We start from the raw sequence: 17,139 nt of genomic DNA, 5'->3' as shown, positions 1-17,139 counted from the left end.
AAATAATCAAATGTTCTTCTAATCTATATACTTGTTCTTATGCTATCTGAACTCACTATGTTCTCTGGTAGCTGTACATGTCCTACCAAGTAAGACCTACATTGTTTCAATGTCCACATTTCTCTGTTGATGCAATTGTTGATGACTGAAGTACTGATATCAACCAAAAATCCGCATCCCACCCCCAGATTGTAAATAATGTAAATAATTCAATGTATATACTATGATGATTAACCTGTGGGATGACTGTATTATGCTGATAGTATATATTTGTACCATGAATTGATTAACATGGACCCCGACTTAAACAAGTTGAAAACTTATTGGGGTGTTACCATTTAGTGGTCAATTGTACGGAATATGTACTGAACTGTGCAATCTACTAATAAAAGTATCAATCAATCAATTAACCAAACAATCAATCAATCAATCAATCAATCAATCAATCAATCAATCAATCAATCAATCAATCAATCAAAAATGATATTTCAAATATATAAACCGTATTTTACTTTAAATCATGTATGCATGAAAATAATTAACTAGTACTGTTTTTAATGCACTTATTGTGTTGTCTGTCTAATTGTAATAAATGCAGACGAGGCGTGTTCAACGTTGACTCACACAGCGTGCTCATAACCACATTCTAGCTGTCTGCATGGCGACATACGACACCACTTCACGGGGCTACCGCGCATGCTCGTCACCAGTGTTGCATGCTGGGTAGTGTAGTTCTGAAAACAACCTAGCTCAAAACATCACAACTAGGACTCTTTGGCCCCGCCCCTACGGACGCATGCTTGGAAGACATGCGCTTTGCGGCAAAGTCCTCCTTTTCTCCACACACGCTTCCAAGCCTCGGCACATCTCCTCACATCGCTACTAACTACACTTTATTCATCCTCCGTGTCAGGATAAACTCCACTCGTCTCAGCCACATTTGGAGATTATTAGGCCCGCTTAGCTTGATAGTTGTTTGAGCGCGCCAATTAGCTTAGCATGCTAGTTAGCTTAGCTTGTTAGCCGCTAACAAAGAGACGCGGATTTGATCAACACATCGCTTAGTTAAGATCAAGTGTGAGTGTAAAGTGTTGTGATTGTGTGAAAATGTGCGAAAGAACGATAGAAAAGTATAAGGAGGAACTTTGTTGTGTGAAAATGTGTGAAAGAACGATAGCAGAGTACAAAGAGGAACTTTCTCGGACAAAAGAAGAGAACGAGAGACTACGTCAACTATTGGAGGCTGTTTTCAAGAAACCTCAAGTTGTGTTACACAGAACAGGTTTGTTGACTTCTTACTCTCACATCTTTACTGACTTTATATTTCATCATGAACATGACGTGTTTGCAGCAGTCATTTCCATTAGATCAGGGGTGTCCAAACTTTTTCCACAGAGGGCCGAACACGGAAAAATGTAAGCATGCGGGGACCATTTTGATATTTTTCATTTTCAAACCATAACAAAATATATGGATTTTTTTTTTATCCTTAGGGCTCCTGGGGAGCATAGAGGGCCTCAGTCACTAAAATGTTAAAAAAAGGTCAAATTATTATTATTTTTTTATTTATTTAATGCTTACAGTAAATCTCTATATCAACTTGAAGTTGATATAAAGTAAAACAAATAAGGTTTTATGCCTTTTCCGTCAAACATAACTTGTTTTTTTAAAGTAAAACTGAAATATGCAGTATTTAGATAGATAGTTAGTACTTTATTGATTCCTTTAGGAGAGTTCCTTTATTCAGCAATTCAAGCCCTCAAAGATCAATAATGCAGGACATCATTGATTTGAATTATTTAATATTTTTGAGTAATCACAGTGAAAAGTTAAATAAAATCCTACTAAATATATTTGAGATCCGAAAGGTTCCCCACTCATAAAGTGATGCATTTGTATGAGATTTTTTTTTTTACTTTTAACACTTAAATTTCAAGATAAACTTCCAATATATATTTCGATTTTAAGTTTGAACTATTATTTTGTTTATTTTATGCTCTTTTGTCCAAATTTTGATGTTTTTATATAGCAACCACACAACATATGCAATATTTTTCGACATAAAACATTTTAAAGTGATTACTTTTAAGTAATAATTCATTATAACATAGATTTTTTTTGTCCTTTTTTTGAGCAGTGGAAAAAAAAAAAAGATAAAGACACAAAAAAAAACTGCCTGCATGGCAGCTTTGTGTCAACATTGCCACGTTTTCTCATTATATTTCACTTCATTCCACTTTTTTTAAATCTTTTTTTGAATTTTTGCAATACTATCAATTTTGCAATTTTTGCAGAATGTGTGGCGATTAGCTGCGGGTCGCAAATGGCTCCCGGGCCGCATTTTGGACACCCCTGCATTAGATAATGTCCAAATAGAGGTGGTTTGGCACACTTATAATTAAAAAAACAACAATAATATTGTTTTTCATCAGATATGTAGTAGTATTGTATATGTGGATGGGGGCCCTGCTTTGGTAATAATGTGTACCCCTTTCAGAGATCACATTTAGTTCCACTTCAAACATTCACATGATGGACAATAAGATAAGTTGGTATAACGTGAACGGTTGTGGAACCTTTTTACTCGGGGGGGTGACGGGATCTCATTGGAAGCGCGATGTATGAGCAGACGCCGTTTGGGTATAACAAAATGGTGTCTGCCAATGTAGTTTACAATGTCACTACGTCAGTAGTTGTCAAACTTTTTTCACCAAGTACCACCTCAGAAAATACTTGGATTTCCAAGTACCACCATCATGAACAGCATTAAAATATAGTAGCATAGTAGGCCTTAATTATTCATAAAAAACAAGGAAGTCACATTATTTAACAAGTATATTTAATAATTTTAAATACTGTTGCATTACACACAGTTTGAACATCAACACTGTGTTTGCATGTAGGAATTGATTGATTGATACTTTTATTAGTAGATTGCACAGTTCGGTACATATTCCGTACAATTGAACACCCGAATAAGTTTTTCAACTTGTTTAAGTCGGGGTCCACGTTAATCAATTAATGTTAAAAAATGAATTGATTGTAAAATAAAGACTGTACTTAAATATTACATAGTGCACACCAGATATTCAGGTGCGCACCAGATAGTTTCTAGGATGCAGCTTCCTCAGTTGACCTCTGACCTGGTCCACAGAGATGACTAATGTCTGGTGGAGGAGGAGGAGGAGGAGTAGGGGGTTGCAACCATGGCTGGGGGGGAGAAGAAGAGGGGGTGGCTGTGATGAGGGTTGGGGAGGACACCCCCCACTTCAACCGGTTCTGGTTGAACCGGTTGAAGAAGTTCTTAATCTCATTGGCCCTCTCTATTGTCCCCTCTACTGCTCTGGTCTTTGTCTTGTGGCCTGTGATGGTTTTCACACCTTCCCAGACCTCCCTCACGTTGTTCTGCTCCAGCTTCTTCTTGTAGCTGTCCTTAGCCTTCCTCACGTGTCCTTTCTTCTCCCGCTGTGCTGCTCTCATTGCCTCCCTGTCTCCACTCCTGAAGGCAGCTTTCTTCTTGTTGAGGACAGCTTGAACCTCCTGTGTTACCCAGGGTTTGTCATTAGGGTGGCACCGGACAGTCTTAGCAGGGCAGGTCAGAAGTTGAGGTAATCCGTAAGACAGTGAGTCTGACCATCAATGTCCTCACCATGTGGAAACTGTGTACCATTTGTCTGTCACAAATTGACATCACACTAAGACGTTCAGTGACAGTTTTCCAATGTTTATCAGTGATGTTTCTTCAGTTATTTAGAATTGTTGTACTGTATCAATCAATCAATCAATGTTTATCTAGCCCTAAATCACAAATGTCTCAAAGGGCTAAAAAGGCAGTAAAAACCTTTTAAACAAAGTGTTTGCTCGTGACATTTTCTGAAATTTGTAAGTATATTCTTGCTACTGTTTTCAGAATGTATAATATTGTGTTTCAGAGAAATGCTTTGACATTTTTGCCGATGACATCTATTAAACAAGACAAGGAGCAAAGTAATCAAACACAGACAGGATTCAATTTAGCTCATGAGGAGAAACGTCTGGGCTGCAACTTCGTACAGTTTCCCACCACGCTCTGACGAGGGAGTTCCACACGTCCTCGTCTATTTGGGCCTTTTCTGATTACATAGCTGCAGATGTTTCTAAAGGGAGTGGAGTCGTAAACGGCTGTCGCACTCGGTCATAAACAGTTAAAAGAAAAGGTGCCTTGTGCTGCGTCAGGTCTGCTCCCTCTTCGCTTTGTAGATCTCGGGTCAAGAAAAGGTCTCCTGTGGCTGTCAATAGATCAAAGAAACCGACACCTCCATGTTGCATCCCATCGCAGATAGTGGAGTTTTACAAGCCTTTTGTTTGATAAGATGAAAGACAGTTTTGGTCTTCTCGCAGGGGACCTGAATTCAATGGAACACAAAGTTGTTTTATAACTTATATGCAATTATTCTGACAATTTTGTTATTATTGTTAATATTATCTGGAATCAATTATTGGTCGCAGTAAAGTAGCAACTTGGGTAGTTTTTAGCTCTAAAAGGGTATTTCAACAAGTAAACAGTACAGTGGGTACTAGCTTTATATGTATGTAATGCCCATCAGGGTATTCCATTAGAATATGCCGAGAAAAGATGTGCAAATATCAAAATATTACTTGAAATCCGTTTTTGGCAGCAGTAAAGTGGTTGTTTTGGTATATTTTAGCTTTGTAAAGGGTATTTCTACAAGTATACAGTAGGTAATTGATTTATATATATGTGTAATGCCCTTAAGAGTATTTAATAAAATATGCAAAGATGAGATGTGTCAGTATCAAAATATTACTTAAAATACATTTTTGGCAGCAGTAATGTGGCCATTTGGGTAGATATTTGCTCTAAAAATGGTATTTCAACAAGTAAACAGTACAGTAGGTACTTGATTTTGATATATGTAATGCTCATAAGGGTATTTTAGTAAACTAAGCAGAGATGAGATTTGTCAGTATCAAAATATTACTTAAAATCAAATTTTGGCAGCAACAGAGTGGTTGTTTTGGTATATTTTAGCTTTGTAAAGGGTATTTCTACAAGTATACAGTACAGTAGGTACTTGATTTATATATATATATGTAATGCCCATAAGAGTATTCTAGTAAAATATGCAGAGATGAAATGTGTCAATATCAAAATATTACTTAAAATACATTTTTGGCAGCAACAAAGTGGCCATTTCGGCAGATATTTGCTCTAAAAAGGGTATTTCAACAAGTAAACAGTACAGTAGGTACTTGATATTGATATATGTAATGGTCATAAGGACATTCTAGTAAAATGCGTGTGTGTAAATATGCGATGTGTAAATATCAAAATATTACGTCAAATCACTTTTTGATTCAAGATAGTTTATTGTCATATGCACAGTTAAACACACAGTTTGCCATACAATGAAAATCTTACTTTGCTAGTCCACCCTTCAACAAGTCACACGGTACTTAGCTAAAAATAAAAATGTATATACAAGGCACCGTAAGTAACATAACATTATTGCACATTCTGATTGACAGTCAACAGTATAAATATGGAGGTGACCTTGGGTCACAGCAGCAGTTAAAGTGTCTTTAGTGAACAGAGGTGAAACGTGTCTACAGTGATGGTTCACAGTTCGGGGGTGGTCAAGGTAGCTGTCTTTTGTTCAAAAAGACAAAAGTAAAAACGGGGAGTTGGAGGGAGCTAGCATTCACAAGTTAGCATTCACAAGCCTGATGGCCTGTGGGAAGAAACTGTTTGTCAGTCTGGTAGTCCTGGATTTCAGGCTCCTGTATGGTCTGCCTGATGGTAGGAGGCTGAAGAGACCGTGTACTGTCCTTGATGATGTTGTGTGCTCTCCTGGTGGCCCTGGTAGACTACATGTCCTGTAGTGAGGGGAAGGCTGCTCCTGATATGTACTGAGCAGTTTTAATCACTCGCTGGAGTGCCTTCCTGTCCTTAGCAGTGCAGTTTCCATACCAGACCGTGATTGAGCTGGTAAGGACACTCTCAAACGTACTTCTATAGAAGTTGCTGAGAATTTTGGGTGGCATGCCAAATTTTCTCAGCCTTCTTAGGAAGTACAGTCGCTGCTGGGCTTTCTTTATTGTTTGTTGGGTGTTGTGATCCCAGGTGAGGTCCTCGCTGATGTGGGTCCCGGGGAATTTACAGGTTTTCACCCTGTCCACCTTTGTCCCACCTATGTACATCATCTCCTTGGTCTTGTCTGTGTTCAAGGAGAGATTATTATCCTGACACCAGGCCACCAGTTCCGCTACCTCCCTTCTGTACACTGCCTCAGATCCCCCGGTGATCAGTCCGACGACCGTAGTATCATCTGCTAACTTGATGACAGTGGTGTTGTTCTGGGACGCCACACAGTCGTGTGTGAAGAGGGTGTACAATAGGGGGCTCAGCACGCAGCCTTGGGGGGTCCCAATGCTTAGAACCTTTGTGCCTGATGTCTGGTTGCCGATACTGACTGACTGGGGCCGGTTTGTGAGAAAGTTCAGGACCCAGTCACAGAGAGTTGGTGTCAGACCAACAGTGAGGAGTTTAGCAGTGAGTTTTTGTGGGATGACCGTGTTAAAAGTAGAGCTGTAGTCGATGAATAATAGCCTGGCATAGGTGTCCTTGCCCTCTACGTGGGTGAGGGTGGTGTGGATGACGGGGTTGACTGCAACCTCAGTGGACCGATTCTGCCGGTAGGCAAACTGTAGAGCAGGGGTCACCAACGCGGTGACCACGGGCACCGGTCGCCTGTAAGGACCAGATAAGTCGCCCGCTGGCCTGTTCTAAAAATAGCTCAAATAGCAGCACTTACCAGTGAGCTGCCTCTATTTTCAAAATTTTATTTATTTACTAGCAAGCTGGTCTCGCTTTGCTTGACCTTTTTAATTCTAAGAGAGACAAAACTCAAATAGAATTTAAAAAATCCAAGAAAATATGTTAAAGACTTGGTCTTCACTTGTTTAAATACATTCATTTTTTTTTTTCTTTTTCGCTTCTTATAACTTTCAGAAAGACAATTTTAGAGAAAATATACAACCTTAAAATTGATTTTAGGATTTTTAAACACATACACCTTTTTACCTTTTAAATTCCTTCCTCTTCTTTCCTGACAATCTAAATAAATGTTCAAGTATTTTTTTTTAAATTGTAAATCATTTTTATTGTCTGTATTGTATTGTGTTGTAAATATTCATGTTCGAAATAAACTAAAGAAAGAAAATAGGAATAATAAATACATTTTAATTTAATTCTTCATTTTAGCTTCTGTTTTTCCGACGAAGAATATTTGTGAAATATTTCTTCAAACTTATTATGATTAAAATTCAAAAAAATTATTCTGGCAAATCTAGAAAAACTGGAATCAAGTTTAAATCTTATTTCAAATTCTTTTGAATTTCTTTTAAAATGTTTGTTCTGGAAAATCCAGAAGAAATAATGATTTGTCTTTGTTAGATATATAGCTTGGTCCAATTTGGTATATATTCTAACAAAATGCAGATTGAATTTTAACCTATTCAAAACATGTCATCAAAACTCTAAAATTAATATTAATCAGGAAAAATGACCAATGATGTTACATAAATTATTTTTTCAATTTTTTCAAAAAGATTCAAATTAGCTTGTTTTTGTCTTCATTTCTTTCAGTTTGAATTTTTAATTTTAAAGAGTCGAAATTGAAGATAAACTATGTTTCAAAATGTAATTTTCATTTTTTTCGTGTTTTCTCCTCTTTTAAACCGTTCAATTAAGTGTTTTTTTCATCATTTATTCTCTACAAAAAAACCTTCCGTAAAAGGAAAAAAAATGTACGACGGAATGACAGACAGAAATACCCATTTTTTTATATATTAGTAGATTTATTTATTAAAGGTAAATTGAGCAAATTGGCTATTTCTGGCAATTTATTTAAGTGTGTATCAAACTGGTAGCCCGTCGCATTAATCAATACCCAAGACGTAGCTCTTGGTTTCAAAAAGGTTGGTGACCCCTGCTGTAGAGGGTCCAGTGTGTCTGGGATGGTCTTCTTGATGTGTGACATGACTATCCTCTGGAAGCACTTCATCACTATTGGGGTGAGTGCAACAGACAGGTCACAGTGTTTTTCTTTGGCAGGGGCACGATGGTGGTGGTCTTGAAGCAGGTGGGCACAACAGCTTGTGTTAGTGACAAGTTGTATATGTCAGCAAGTACGTCAGCCAGCTCTGATGAACACACCCTGAGGGCCTGGCCAGGGATGTTGTCTGGGCCGACTGTCTTCCGTGGTTTTGTTTTTCTTCAGAACTGTACGTACCTCTGCTGTTGTCACAGTGAGCGGTGGGTCCTGCGTGGGCTCCGTGGTCAGAACCCCTCTCTGTTAGTTGGTGTTGAGGACCTCGAAGCGGGCGTAGAACTCATTCAGCTCATCTGGCAGTGAGCGTTGGCTGTTTGTGACCCCCCTGCTCCCCTGCTTGTAGTCTGTGATGTGTTGCAGGCCTTGCCACATGCGCCGGGAATCTGTGGTGAAGTAGAATCCCTCCAGCTTTAGTCTGCATTGTCCCTTGGCCTCGCTGATGGATTTACACAGGTCATATCTGGCCTTCTTGTAGTCCTCAGCGTTGCCTGAGAGAAATGCAGTGGAGCGGGCATGTAGCTTGGACCGAACATTAATCCAGGGTTTTTGGTTTGGGTATATCTTGTATTGTTTTGTGGGAACAATGTTTTGCACACATGTGCTGATGTAGCCAGTTACACTGGAAGCATGTTCCTCTATGTTCACAGTACCATCCTCCCTCTGAGCAGCAGTTTTGAACATGTCCCAGTCTGTACTCCCAAAGCAGTCCTGAAGCACTAGTTCAGTGTCTTCATTCCAAACTTGAACAGTTTTACTCACTGGGGGGGCTTGCTTGGGACGCTGGATGTAGAAAAGCTGAGATGTGATCAGATAGTCCAAAGTGTGGTCTGGGTACAGCCTTGTAGGCTCCCCTCACGCTGCAGTACACCTGGTCCAGGGTGTTTATCTCCCTCGTAGTAAAGTTCACATATTGATGGTATTTTGGGAGGACACTCTTTAGGTTGCGGTGGTTAAAATCCCCAGCTACCGTGAACGCAGCATCAGGGTGTGGGGTCTCTTGTTTACTGATGACGTCATGCAGCAGCTTCAGCGCTGTAGTGGAGTCCGCCCGTGGCGGGATGTAAACAGACAGTATAAACACTGCACTGAACTCCCTTGGCAGGTAAAAAGGTCTGCATTTCACCATCAACAACTCAATGTTGTCCGAGCAGTGTCTTTCAACCACCTGGACGTCCGAGCACCAGCTGTTACTCACGTAAACACAGACCCCGCCTCCGCCTTTCTTGAAGCCTTTGTCCGGCCTTCACGGTAAACTGAGTGCGTTGTTAGCTGGATAGCAGAGTCTGGGATGCTGTCCGAAAGCCAGGTTTCCGCGTAAATAAGAGCACAGCCTTCTCTCAGTTCACTTTGGGATGTAGTCCTGGTTCTCAGCTCATCCAGCTTGTTGTCGAGTGAGCGCACGTTAGCTAGCAGCAGGCTAGGTAGTGGTGGTTGTGTAGCTCTAGCCTTTAGCCTAGCATGTAGCCCCGCTGTCTTGTTGTGGTTGTTTTGTGGTTAGCTGGCTCTCGTTGTAGCAGAAAGTTGAAGTCCGTCAGACTAGAAGTGAGCTCATGGTGAGCTTTTCCGATGTCCAGAAGTGCATCTCTGTTATATCTCACTGTTGCATGCAAAAACTTTACATTTAGGATGCAAATTACAAACCCGTTTCCATATGAGTTGGGGAATTGTGTTAGATGTAAATATAAACGGAATACAATGATTTGCAAATCCTTTTCAAGCCATATTCAGTTGAATATGCTACAAAGACAACATATTAGATGTTCAAACTGATAAACTTTTTTTTTTTTTTTTTGCAAATAATCATTACCTTTAGAATTTGATGCAAGCAACACGTAACAAAGAAGTTGGGAAAGGTGGTAATAAATACTGATTAAGTTGAGGAATGCTCATCAAACACTTATTTGGAACATCCCACAGGTGTGCAGGCTAATTGGGAACAGGTGGGTGCCATGATTGGCTATAAAAGCAGCTTTTGTGAAATGCTAAGTAATTCACAAACAAGGATGGGGCGAGGGTCACCAATTTGTAAGGAAATTGTTGAACAGTTTCAGAACAACATTTCTCAACGAGCTATTGCAAGAAATTTAGGGATTTTACCATCTACGGTCCGTAAAATCATCAAAAGGTTCAGAGAATCTGGAGAAATCACTGCACGTAAGCGATGATATTACGGACCTTTGATCCCTCAGGTGGTACTGCATCAAAAACTGACGTCAGTGTGTAAAGGATATCACCACACGGGCTCAGGAACACTTCATAAAACCACTGTCAGTAACTACAGTTGGTTGCTACATCTGTAAGTGCAAGTTAAAGTTAAGTTAAAAAGTTAAAGTACCAATGATTGTCAGACACACACTAGATGTGGTGAAATTTGTCCTCTGCATTTGACCCATCCCCTTGATCACCCCCTGGGAAGTGAGGGGAGCAGTGGGCAGCAGCGATGCTGCGCCCGGGAATCATTTATGGTGATTTAACCCCCAATTCCGACCCTTGATGCTGAGCGCCAAGCAGGGAGGCAATGGGCCCCATTTTTTTTATAGTCTTTGGTACGACTCGGCCGGGGTTTGAACTCACAACCTAACGATCTCAGGGCAGACACTCTAACCACTAGCCCACTGACTCTACTTTGCAAAGCAAAACCCATTTATCAATAACACCAAGGAATGCCGCCGGCGTCGCTGGGCCCGAGCTCATCTAAGATGGACTGATGCAAAGTGGAAAAGTGTTCTGTGGTCTGACGAGTCCACATTTCAAATTATATTTGGAAACAGAGGACGCAGTGTCCTCCATAACAAAGAGGAAAATAACCATCCGAATTGTTATTGGCGCAAAGTTGAAAATCCAGCATCTGTGTTGGTATGGGGGTGTATTAGTGTCCAAGGCATGGGTAACTTACACATCTGTGAAGGCACCATTAATGCTGAATGGTCCATACAGGTTTTGGAGCAACATATGTTGTCATCCAAGAAACATTACCATTGACGCCCCTGCTTATATCAGCAAAACAATGCCAAGCCACGTGTTACAACAGCGTGGCTTCGTAGTAAAAGAGTGTGGGTACTTCCCTGGCCCGCCTGCAGTCCAGACATGTCTCCCATGGAAAATGTGTGGCGCATTATGAAGTGTAAAATACGACAGCAGAGACCCCGGACTGTTGAAGGACTGAAGCTCGACATAAAACATGAATGGGAAAGAATTCCACTTTCAAAACTTCAACAATGAGTTTCCTCAGTTCCCAAACGTTTATTGAGTGTTGTTAAAAGAAAAAGTGATGTAACACAGTGGTGAACATGCCCTTTCCCAACTACTTTGGCACGTGTTGCAGCCATGAAATTCTAAGTTAATTATTATTCGCAAAAAAAAAAAGTTTATGAGTTTGAACATCAAATATTTTGTCTTTGTAGCATATTCAACTGAATATGGCTTGAAAAGGATTTGCAAATCATTGTATTCCGTTTATATTTACATCTAACACAATTTCCCAACTCATATGGAAACGGGGTTTGTATATTAAATAAAAAACGTACATTTTGTCGGGAGGACGACGCAAAGACGTCAGCCACGGGGGGCGCCATCTTGGAACAAAGTCATTGTTAAAATAATATGCCTTATCTTTTTTGAGTTCAGTGATTATTGACTAGATTATTACTTTGGGAAGTTGAGAGAAGAAGAGTTGTGGTCTTGTGAGAATTGTCTGGTTTGTCCATCCTAGGCCACCGTAGGTCACGTGCGGTGCATCACCAGACCTGCTAATGTTAGCCAAGTTAGCTGCTCATGCGTGTTGGAGTGGAGACGTTTGGGCCCCCAGACCCGCTTTATTTTAGCAGAATTGAGGCAGCGCTTTTTTACGCTTTGGGACCAAACGAACAAAAGAAGACCTTTTGTATGCAGTTTGAGAGCCGCAGCCGGAGAAAATAAACACACAGTGTATCCATGACTGCAAAGTTCATTGACTGTTTGTGTGATTGATTGACTAATGTTTTAATACCTCTGGACATTGACTTGAAATATTTCTGTCAATCACACAAACATGCTTGTGGGGGAGTTTTCTGTGTCTACGTACCTTCCACACATGCGTACACCCACCGGAGTGACAAGTGTCCAAGTTGCACCATCCCCACATTTTTCAACCTATTCAAACCATTCCAACATCAACACATTCCACTCATCCTGGACATTCAAACTCACACTTTCCCAAGTTCCAAACCAAATTCCGGTTTTCCTTGAAATTTAAACTCTTCAACATTTAAGCCATTCCAACATTCAAACTATTCTTACATTCACACTACATTCTGTCAGCATTTCAGTTCAATTCCAACATTGGAGCATTCACATGCAATTCCTTGAACAATTGCCTCATCTACTTATTATTATTATTGTTATTATTATAATTAATTATTATTATTATTAAACCATATATACCATCACGAAAAGCACATTTAATAAAAAAAACTTCATTATGGTCTTACCTTTACTTATAAATGATGTCTATGCGCAGCTCCTTCTGATCAAAAGCATCGATAACTTGTTTATAGAAGTCTTCCTTATCTTTCTTCAGTTTTAAAAGTCTCTCTGTCTCGATGGAGATCTCCCTTTATTACCTCCTGCTTCGATTTAAAGTCCAGTTTAGAAAAATGTTTTCTTTTAGATATATGTAATCCTCCATGTTAAAAGTGCAAGCGAGAGGAAAAAATAAACACACGCTGCTCACTCTTGCTGCTTGTTGTCACTTCTTCTGCAGCCGAGTAGTCGCAAGAAGGATCACTAGCGCCCTCTACCACCAGGAGGCGGGAGTCATTTAATGACTCATAATTGACACGCAGTTACGGTATATTAATAAAACATAGCTGCTTACTGTTCATTTTAGCATATTCAATAGCTTGGACCTTAAATCCTACTGAATAGCTCTTAATCTTCTTCCCTTTATGCGATTTCAAATTATTGAAATCAGCCTCCTCCATTTTGAAAATGATGACAGGTGAAGTGTCACTCGTGACGTGACGAGTGTGACCCAGCGGGAATTCTAGACATGCGCTAATAAAAATAATATTTTGCAAAACGAGTTTGACCCGACATTAATCCTGAGCCGGCGGTAATGCTAAGCATGCGCTAATTATTTTGCGAAACGAATTTGACCAGGCAGTAATTCTAGGCAGGTGCATACTATATACCCGGCGGCAATTCAAGGAAATACGGTCTGTCTGATACTGATTTTGATTGAATGTGTGGACTGCATGAATGATGCCTTCTCAGTTCTCACTCTAACGCAATTTGAGTGTCTAGAAACGCACTAAATTAATATAATCCATTATTACTATTATTAATAAAGTAAACACGTTATCTTTTGAAGGTGTAGTCAGTAATCTGATTACTTCTTCCCAGTTTAACTGTGGTGACACTATCTAAATGAAAGTAAAACAGATGTCATCTTTCTTGGCCAACATGTTGACTGTGTTCATGCTTCTTTTATAACAGACATGTCTCTAAAGATGAATGTGAAAATGACTAATTATTGTCCACCAGCAGGGGGAGCTCATCACTAGTACTACTGCGTGGAGGCTGGCATGTGGTACATTATTTCCTGTGTGTGTATGACTTATTCAGAGGGACAACAGCACACTTTCATGTATGGCGTCTACCAATAAGGATTGCAGGAATGACTTTTAGGATGTTTTTATATGAATAAGGTGGATTGGACGTTGGCCTGGGAAGGCATTCCCCTGAAGGTCTTCTTCATGTGTCAGCTGGAAGTACCCTGACTGCTGTGAGGGGGAAACTGATGAGATTGTGAGATCATATGTTGGTGCAGGACAATGTCTCATGTGACTGAGCAAAGCTGGACTTTTCTCAAGAATGTTTGTTTTCTCCTGTCCCACAGACCTCAATGAAGCACATCGTCCTCGTGAGCAGGAGAAGGAACCACAGTCCCCCCACATACACGAGGAAGAAGAGGTACCACATTCCCAACACATCAAAGAGGGAGGAGAGGAGCCACAACCCCCCCACATTAAAGAGGAAGACGAGAAGCCACAGACCCATAATGTTAAACTGACCCTTCACATTAAAGGGCAAGCGGAGGACCCACTGATCTTACACATCAAAAAGGAAGAGGATGATCCACTGACCCCTCACTTTAAGGAGCAAGAGAACCTGCTGACCCCTCACATTAAAGAGGAAGAGGAAGACCCACTAACCCCCTACGTTAAAGAGGAAGAGGAGGACCAAGAGCCGCCGCACATTAAAGAGGAAGAGGAGGAAGAGGGCATCAGTCAGCCTAAATGGTTGGAGGAGTTCCCAGTGACTGGTGTCCCTGTGAAGAGTGAAGATGATGAGGTGAAAGGTGAAAGTGAGGAGAGGGGAGGGGGGGAGCCTCCAAGCAGCAGCTCAACACAACACATGACAACAGAAGCTGATGGAGACCACTGTGGAGGATCACAAGCAGACAAGCTCTTAGCTCCACTATCAGATAGTGAGGACACAACGTCACACTCTCCTGACACTGATGATGAAGACTCTAAAGATGATAAGACATGTCACACTGACAACACTCACTTCACTTGTTCTCTCTGTCACAAAACTTTTAAATACCATTGTCGTCTGAAAGTACACATGAGAACACACACTGGAGAAAAACCTTTTTCTTGCTCAGAATGTGGTAAAGGTTTTGTTCTAAGTACACATTTGAAAGTACACATTAGAACACACACTGGAGAAAAACCTTATATCTGTTCAATCTGTGGTAAAGGTTTTGCACAAAGTCAGGTTTTGAAAAGACACATGAGAACACACTGGAGAAAAACCTTATGTCTGTTCAATCTGTGGTAAAGGTTTTACAGAAAACTGGTGTTTGAAAGTACACAAGAGAACACACACTGGTAAAAAATTGCATTCCTGTTCAATCTGCAACAGAAGCTTTGGTGACCGATCAAAGCTTGTAGCACACATGAGAAGACACCCAGGAGAGAAAGTGTTGAGTTGCAGTGTGTGTGGTGAAAGATTGTCTTCTAAGTAGCAGTGTAAGAAACACAAGTGTGCTGGTGAGAACAGCAGCAGCAAATGAAACTGCAGGATTTGAAATAAACTGTCCAGACTTTCATTTTGACTTTCTAACAACATCAGCACATATAACATGTGTGACATTGTTGTGTGTGTAACACAATCTTGTTAATATGATTCTAACATTTATAGATTAGAGACTTCAGATTAGTGCTTTTATTTCAGTCAAGTACATGAGTTAATATACACATTTGTGTATTTTAAAATAAACAACAATTTGACTGAAAGGGTGAAAATAAACTACATAAAAAATATTACATACAATAAACATTTCAAGTGTAGATATTTATAATTCAGTTTTATACTTATTCAGAATAGTGTTTTATATAAGTTTTTTTGAACAATGAAGTGTTACATATTTTGTTTTCTAATTGTAGATGATTCCATAGATGAACTCCTTTATATGATATACATATGTACTGGTTCACATCTGAAACATCTTCTGGACCACTTCTGGAAGCATATTATTATTTACTTTATACATCATTTGAACAGTTGTCTTTTATACAAGATCATTTACTTTTAAAATGTGTGACTTTATGAATCATTTGTTGGGTCTCTAGAATCCATTCTATTAATTGTCTTTTGTAATATGAATATTGTTGTGTGATTGTTTTATATGTATGTCCCCAGACCTTTATGCAATAAACAATGTATGCTTCCAATAAAGTTGGGTACAATAATTGTAGTTAATATTTGTAAGTATGTATTTTATTCAATTTTGTATTGCACTGTAGCGGTTGCTTTACGGACATAATTCGCCACACCTAGTGCTTGACCTTATTGTTATTATTCACTGTATTGTTCGATTGTGCACATGACAATGTTGTTCTGTTTCACTGTACTGTTCAATTAGGCACATGACAAGGTTGTTCCGTTGCAGGTAATTCGGGCGGCCCCTTTAAGTGGCCGTCAGGAGATTCTCCCAAAGGTGGGGGTTTGTTGTTCCCGCCATTTTTTTTGAGTGTTTTAAGTCATTCTGTTTTGTTCTAAAAGAATAAAGGACGCACACGTTTTTGTGTGTCAACGATACACGAAGTTGTCTTGCTTTCACGCTACAAGCACAACAGCACTCCATTTTTTATTGTTTTCTTTATATGACTTACATGTAGTGTCCAGTTTACTTCATCATCTATATTAACTCCTAAAAATGTGATTACCTTTGTTCCTTTCATTTCAATATTATCCATCATAATTTGTGTTTTACATTTTTACAACCTCCAAATATGATAATATTTAGTTTTATTGAAGTTTAGTGACAGTTTATTGATGTGCAGCCATCTATTTTATGGTCAAGTTCTCTCTGGATAAAATAAGATGAGAGTTAAATCAAGCGGTAATGAAGGTGAAGAATAGAAGATTATTATATACATAATTATATATAGATAGTAGTGACAATTAAAGACACTTTCATCCTGTTCATTTGAGCAAAGAAAAGGAGTAAAGTAATATTCCAAAAAATAGAAGAATATTAATATCAGCAGTCAATATTCCAACATTGTGAAGCTCAGCTATGGTAAAAAACATATTCAGCTTTAAAGGCTTTATGGGAGTGATGTAATAACTGTTATAAACATGTGAATATTCAAAGTAATAATGTATGATATTAATACAATAGTAAAATGGTACGTTTGGGGGATGTGTAATATTGTGTGTATGAACATCCTGAATGTTTTCATGCTAGAATAGTTTTAATTAGTAGAGAGTGGGGGGAAATGAGGCAGTAATGATAATGTTTTGTTTTAAGCCTGTTTATGAATAATTAAAGATAATTAAAATGCCAAAATGTAGCTTACATCCTCAGTGAGCTGAACTCCAGCAGTAAAGATGAGATAAATAATGTGGAAAGGTCAGAAGTCAAAATGTTTCTTCAGGTGATACATGGAGCCTCTGCTGCCACCCAGCGGTCGTTGGAAAGAATGCATACATTTTGTTTTGACCTCCTTAGAGCTGCTTTTTACTTTCTGTC

At 39.3% G+C, this 17,139-nt stretch overlaps 1 protein-coding gene across 1 annotated transcript; it reads left to right on the top strand.

Moving 5' to 3' along the window:
• The first annotated feature begins 802 nt into the window (after window positions 1-802).
• LOC133546482 (oocyte zinc finger protein XlCOF8.4-like) lies at window positions 803-16,123 on the top strand. The gene is made up of 2 exons (XM_061892255.1): window positions 803-1,282; window positions 13,993-16,123. Exons 1-2 carry the CDS (start codon window positions 1,108-1,110, stop codon window positions 14,937-14,939), a joined length of 1,122 nt encoding a protein of 373 aa, XP_061748239.1. The 5' UTR covers window positions 803-1,107; the 3' UTR covers window positions 14,940-16,123.
• Window positions 16,124-17,139: the final 1,016 nt, after the last annotated feature.

The sequence above is a fragment of the Nerophis ophidion genome, unplaced genomic scaffold (genome assembly GCF_033978795.1).
Source record: "Nerophis ophidion isolate RoL-2023_Sa unplaced genomic scaffold, RoL_Noph_v1.0 HiC_scaffold_30, whole genome shotgun sequence".
Lineage (NCBI taxonomy): Eukaryota > Metazoa > Chordata > Actinopteri > Syngnathiformes > Syngnathidae > Nerophis > Nerophis ophidion.
This window is presented reverse-complemented; position numbering and strand designations above follow the sequence as displayed.

Coding starts and splice junctions, on each gene's coding strand:
- LOC133546482 (XM_061892255.1), top strand. CDS start 1,108: ATGTGCGAAAGAACGATAGAAAAGTATAAGGAGGAACTTTGTTGTGTG. Junction 1,283..13,992: donor AGTTGTGTTACACAGAACAG/GTTTGTTGACTT, acceptor CCTGTCCCACAG/ACCTCAATGAAGCACATCGT.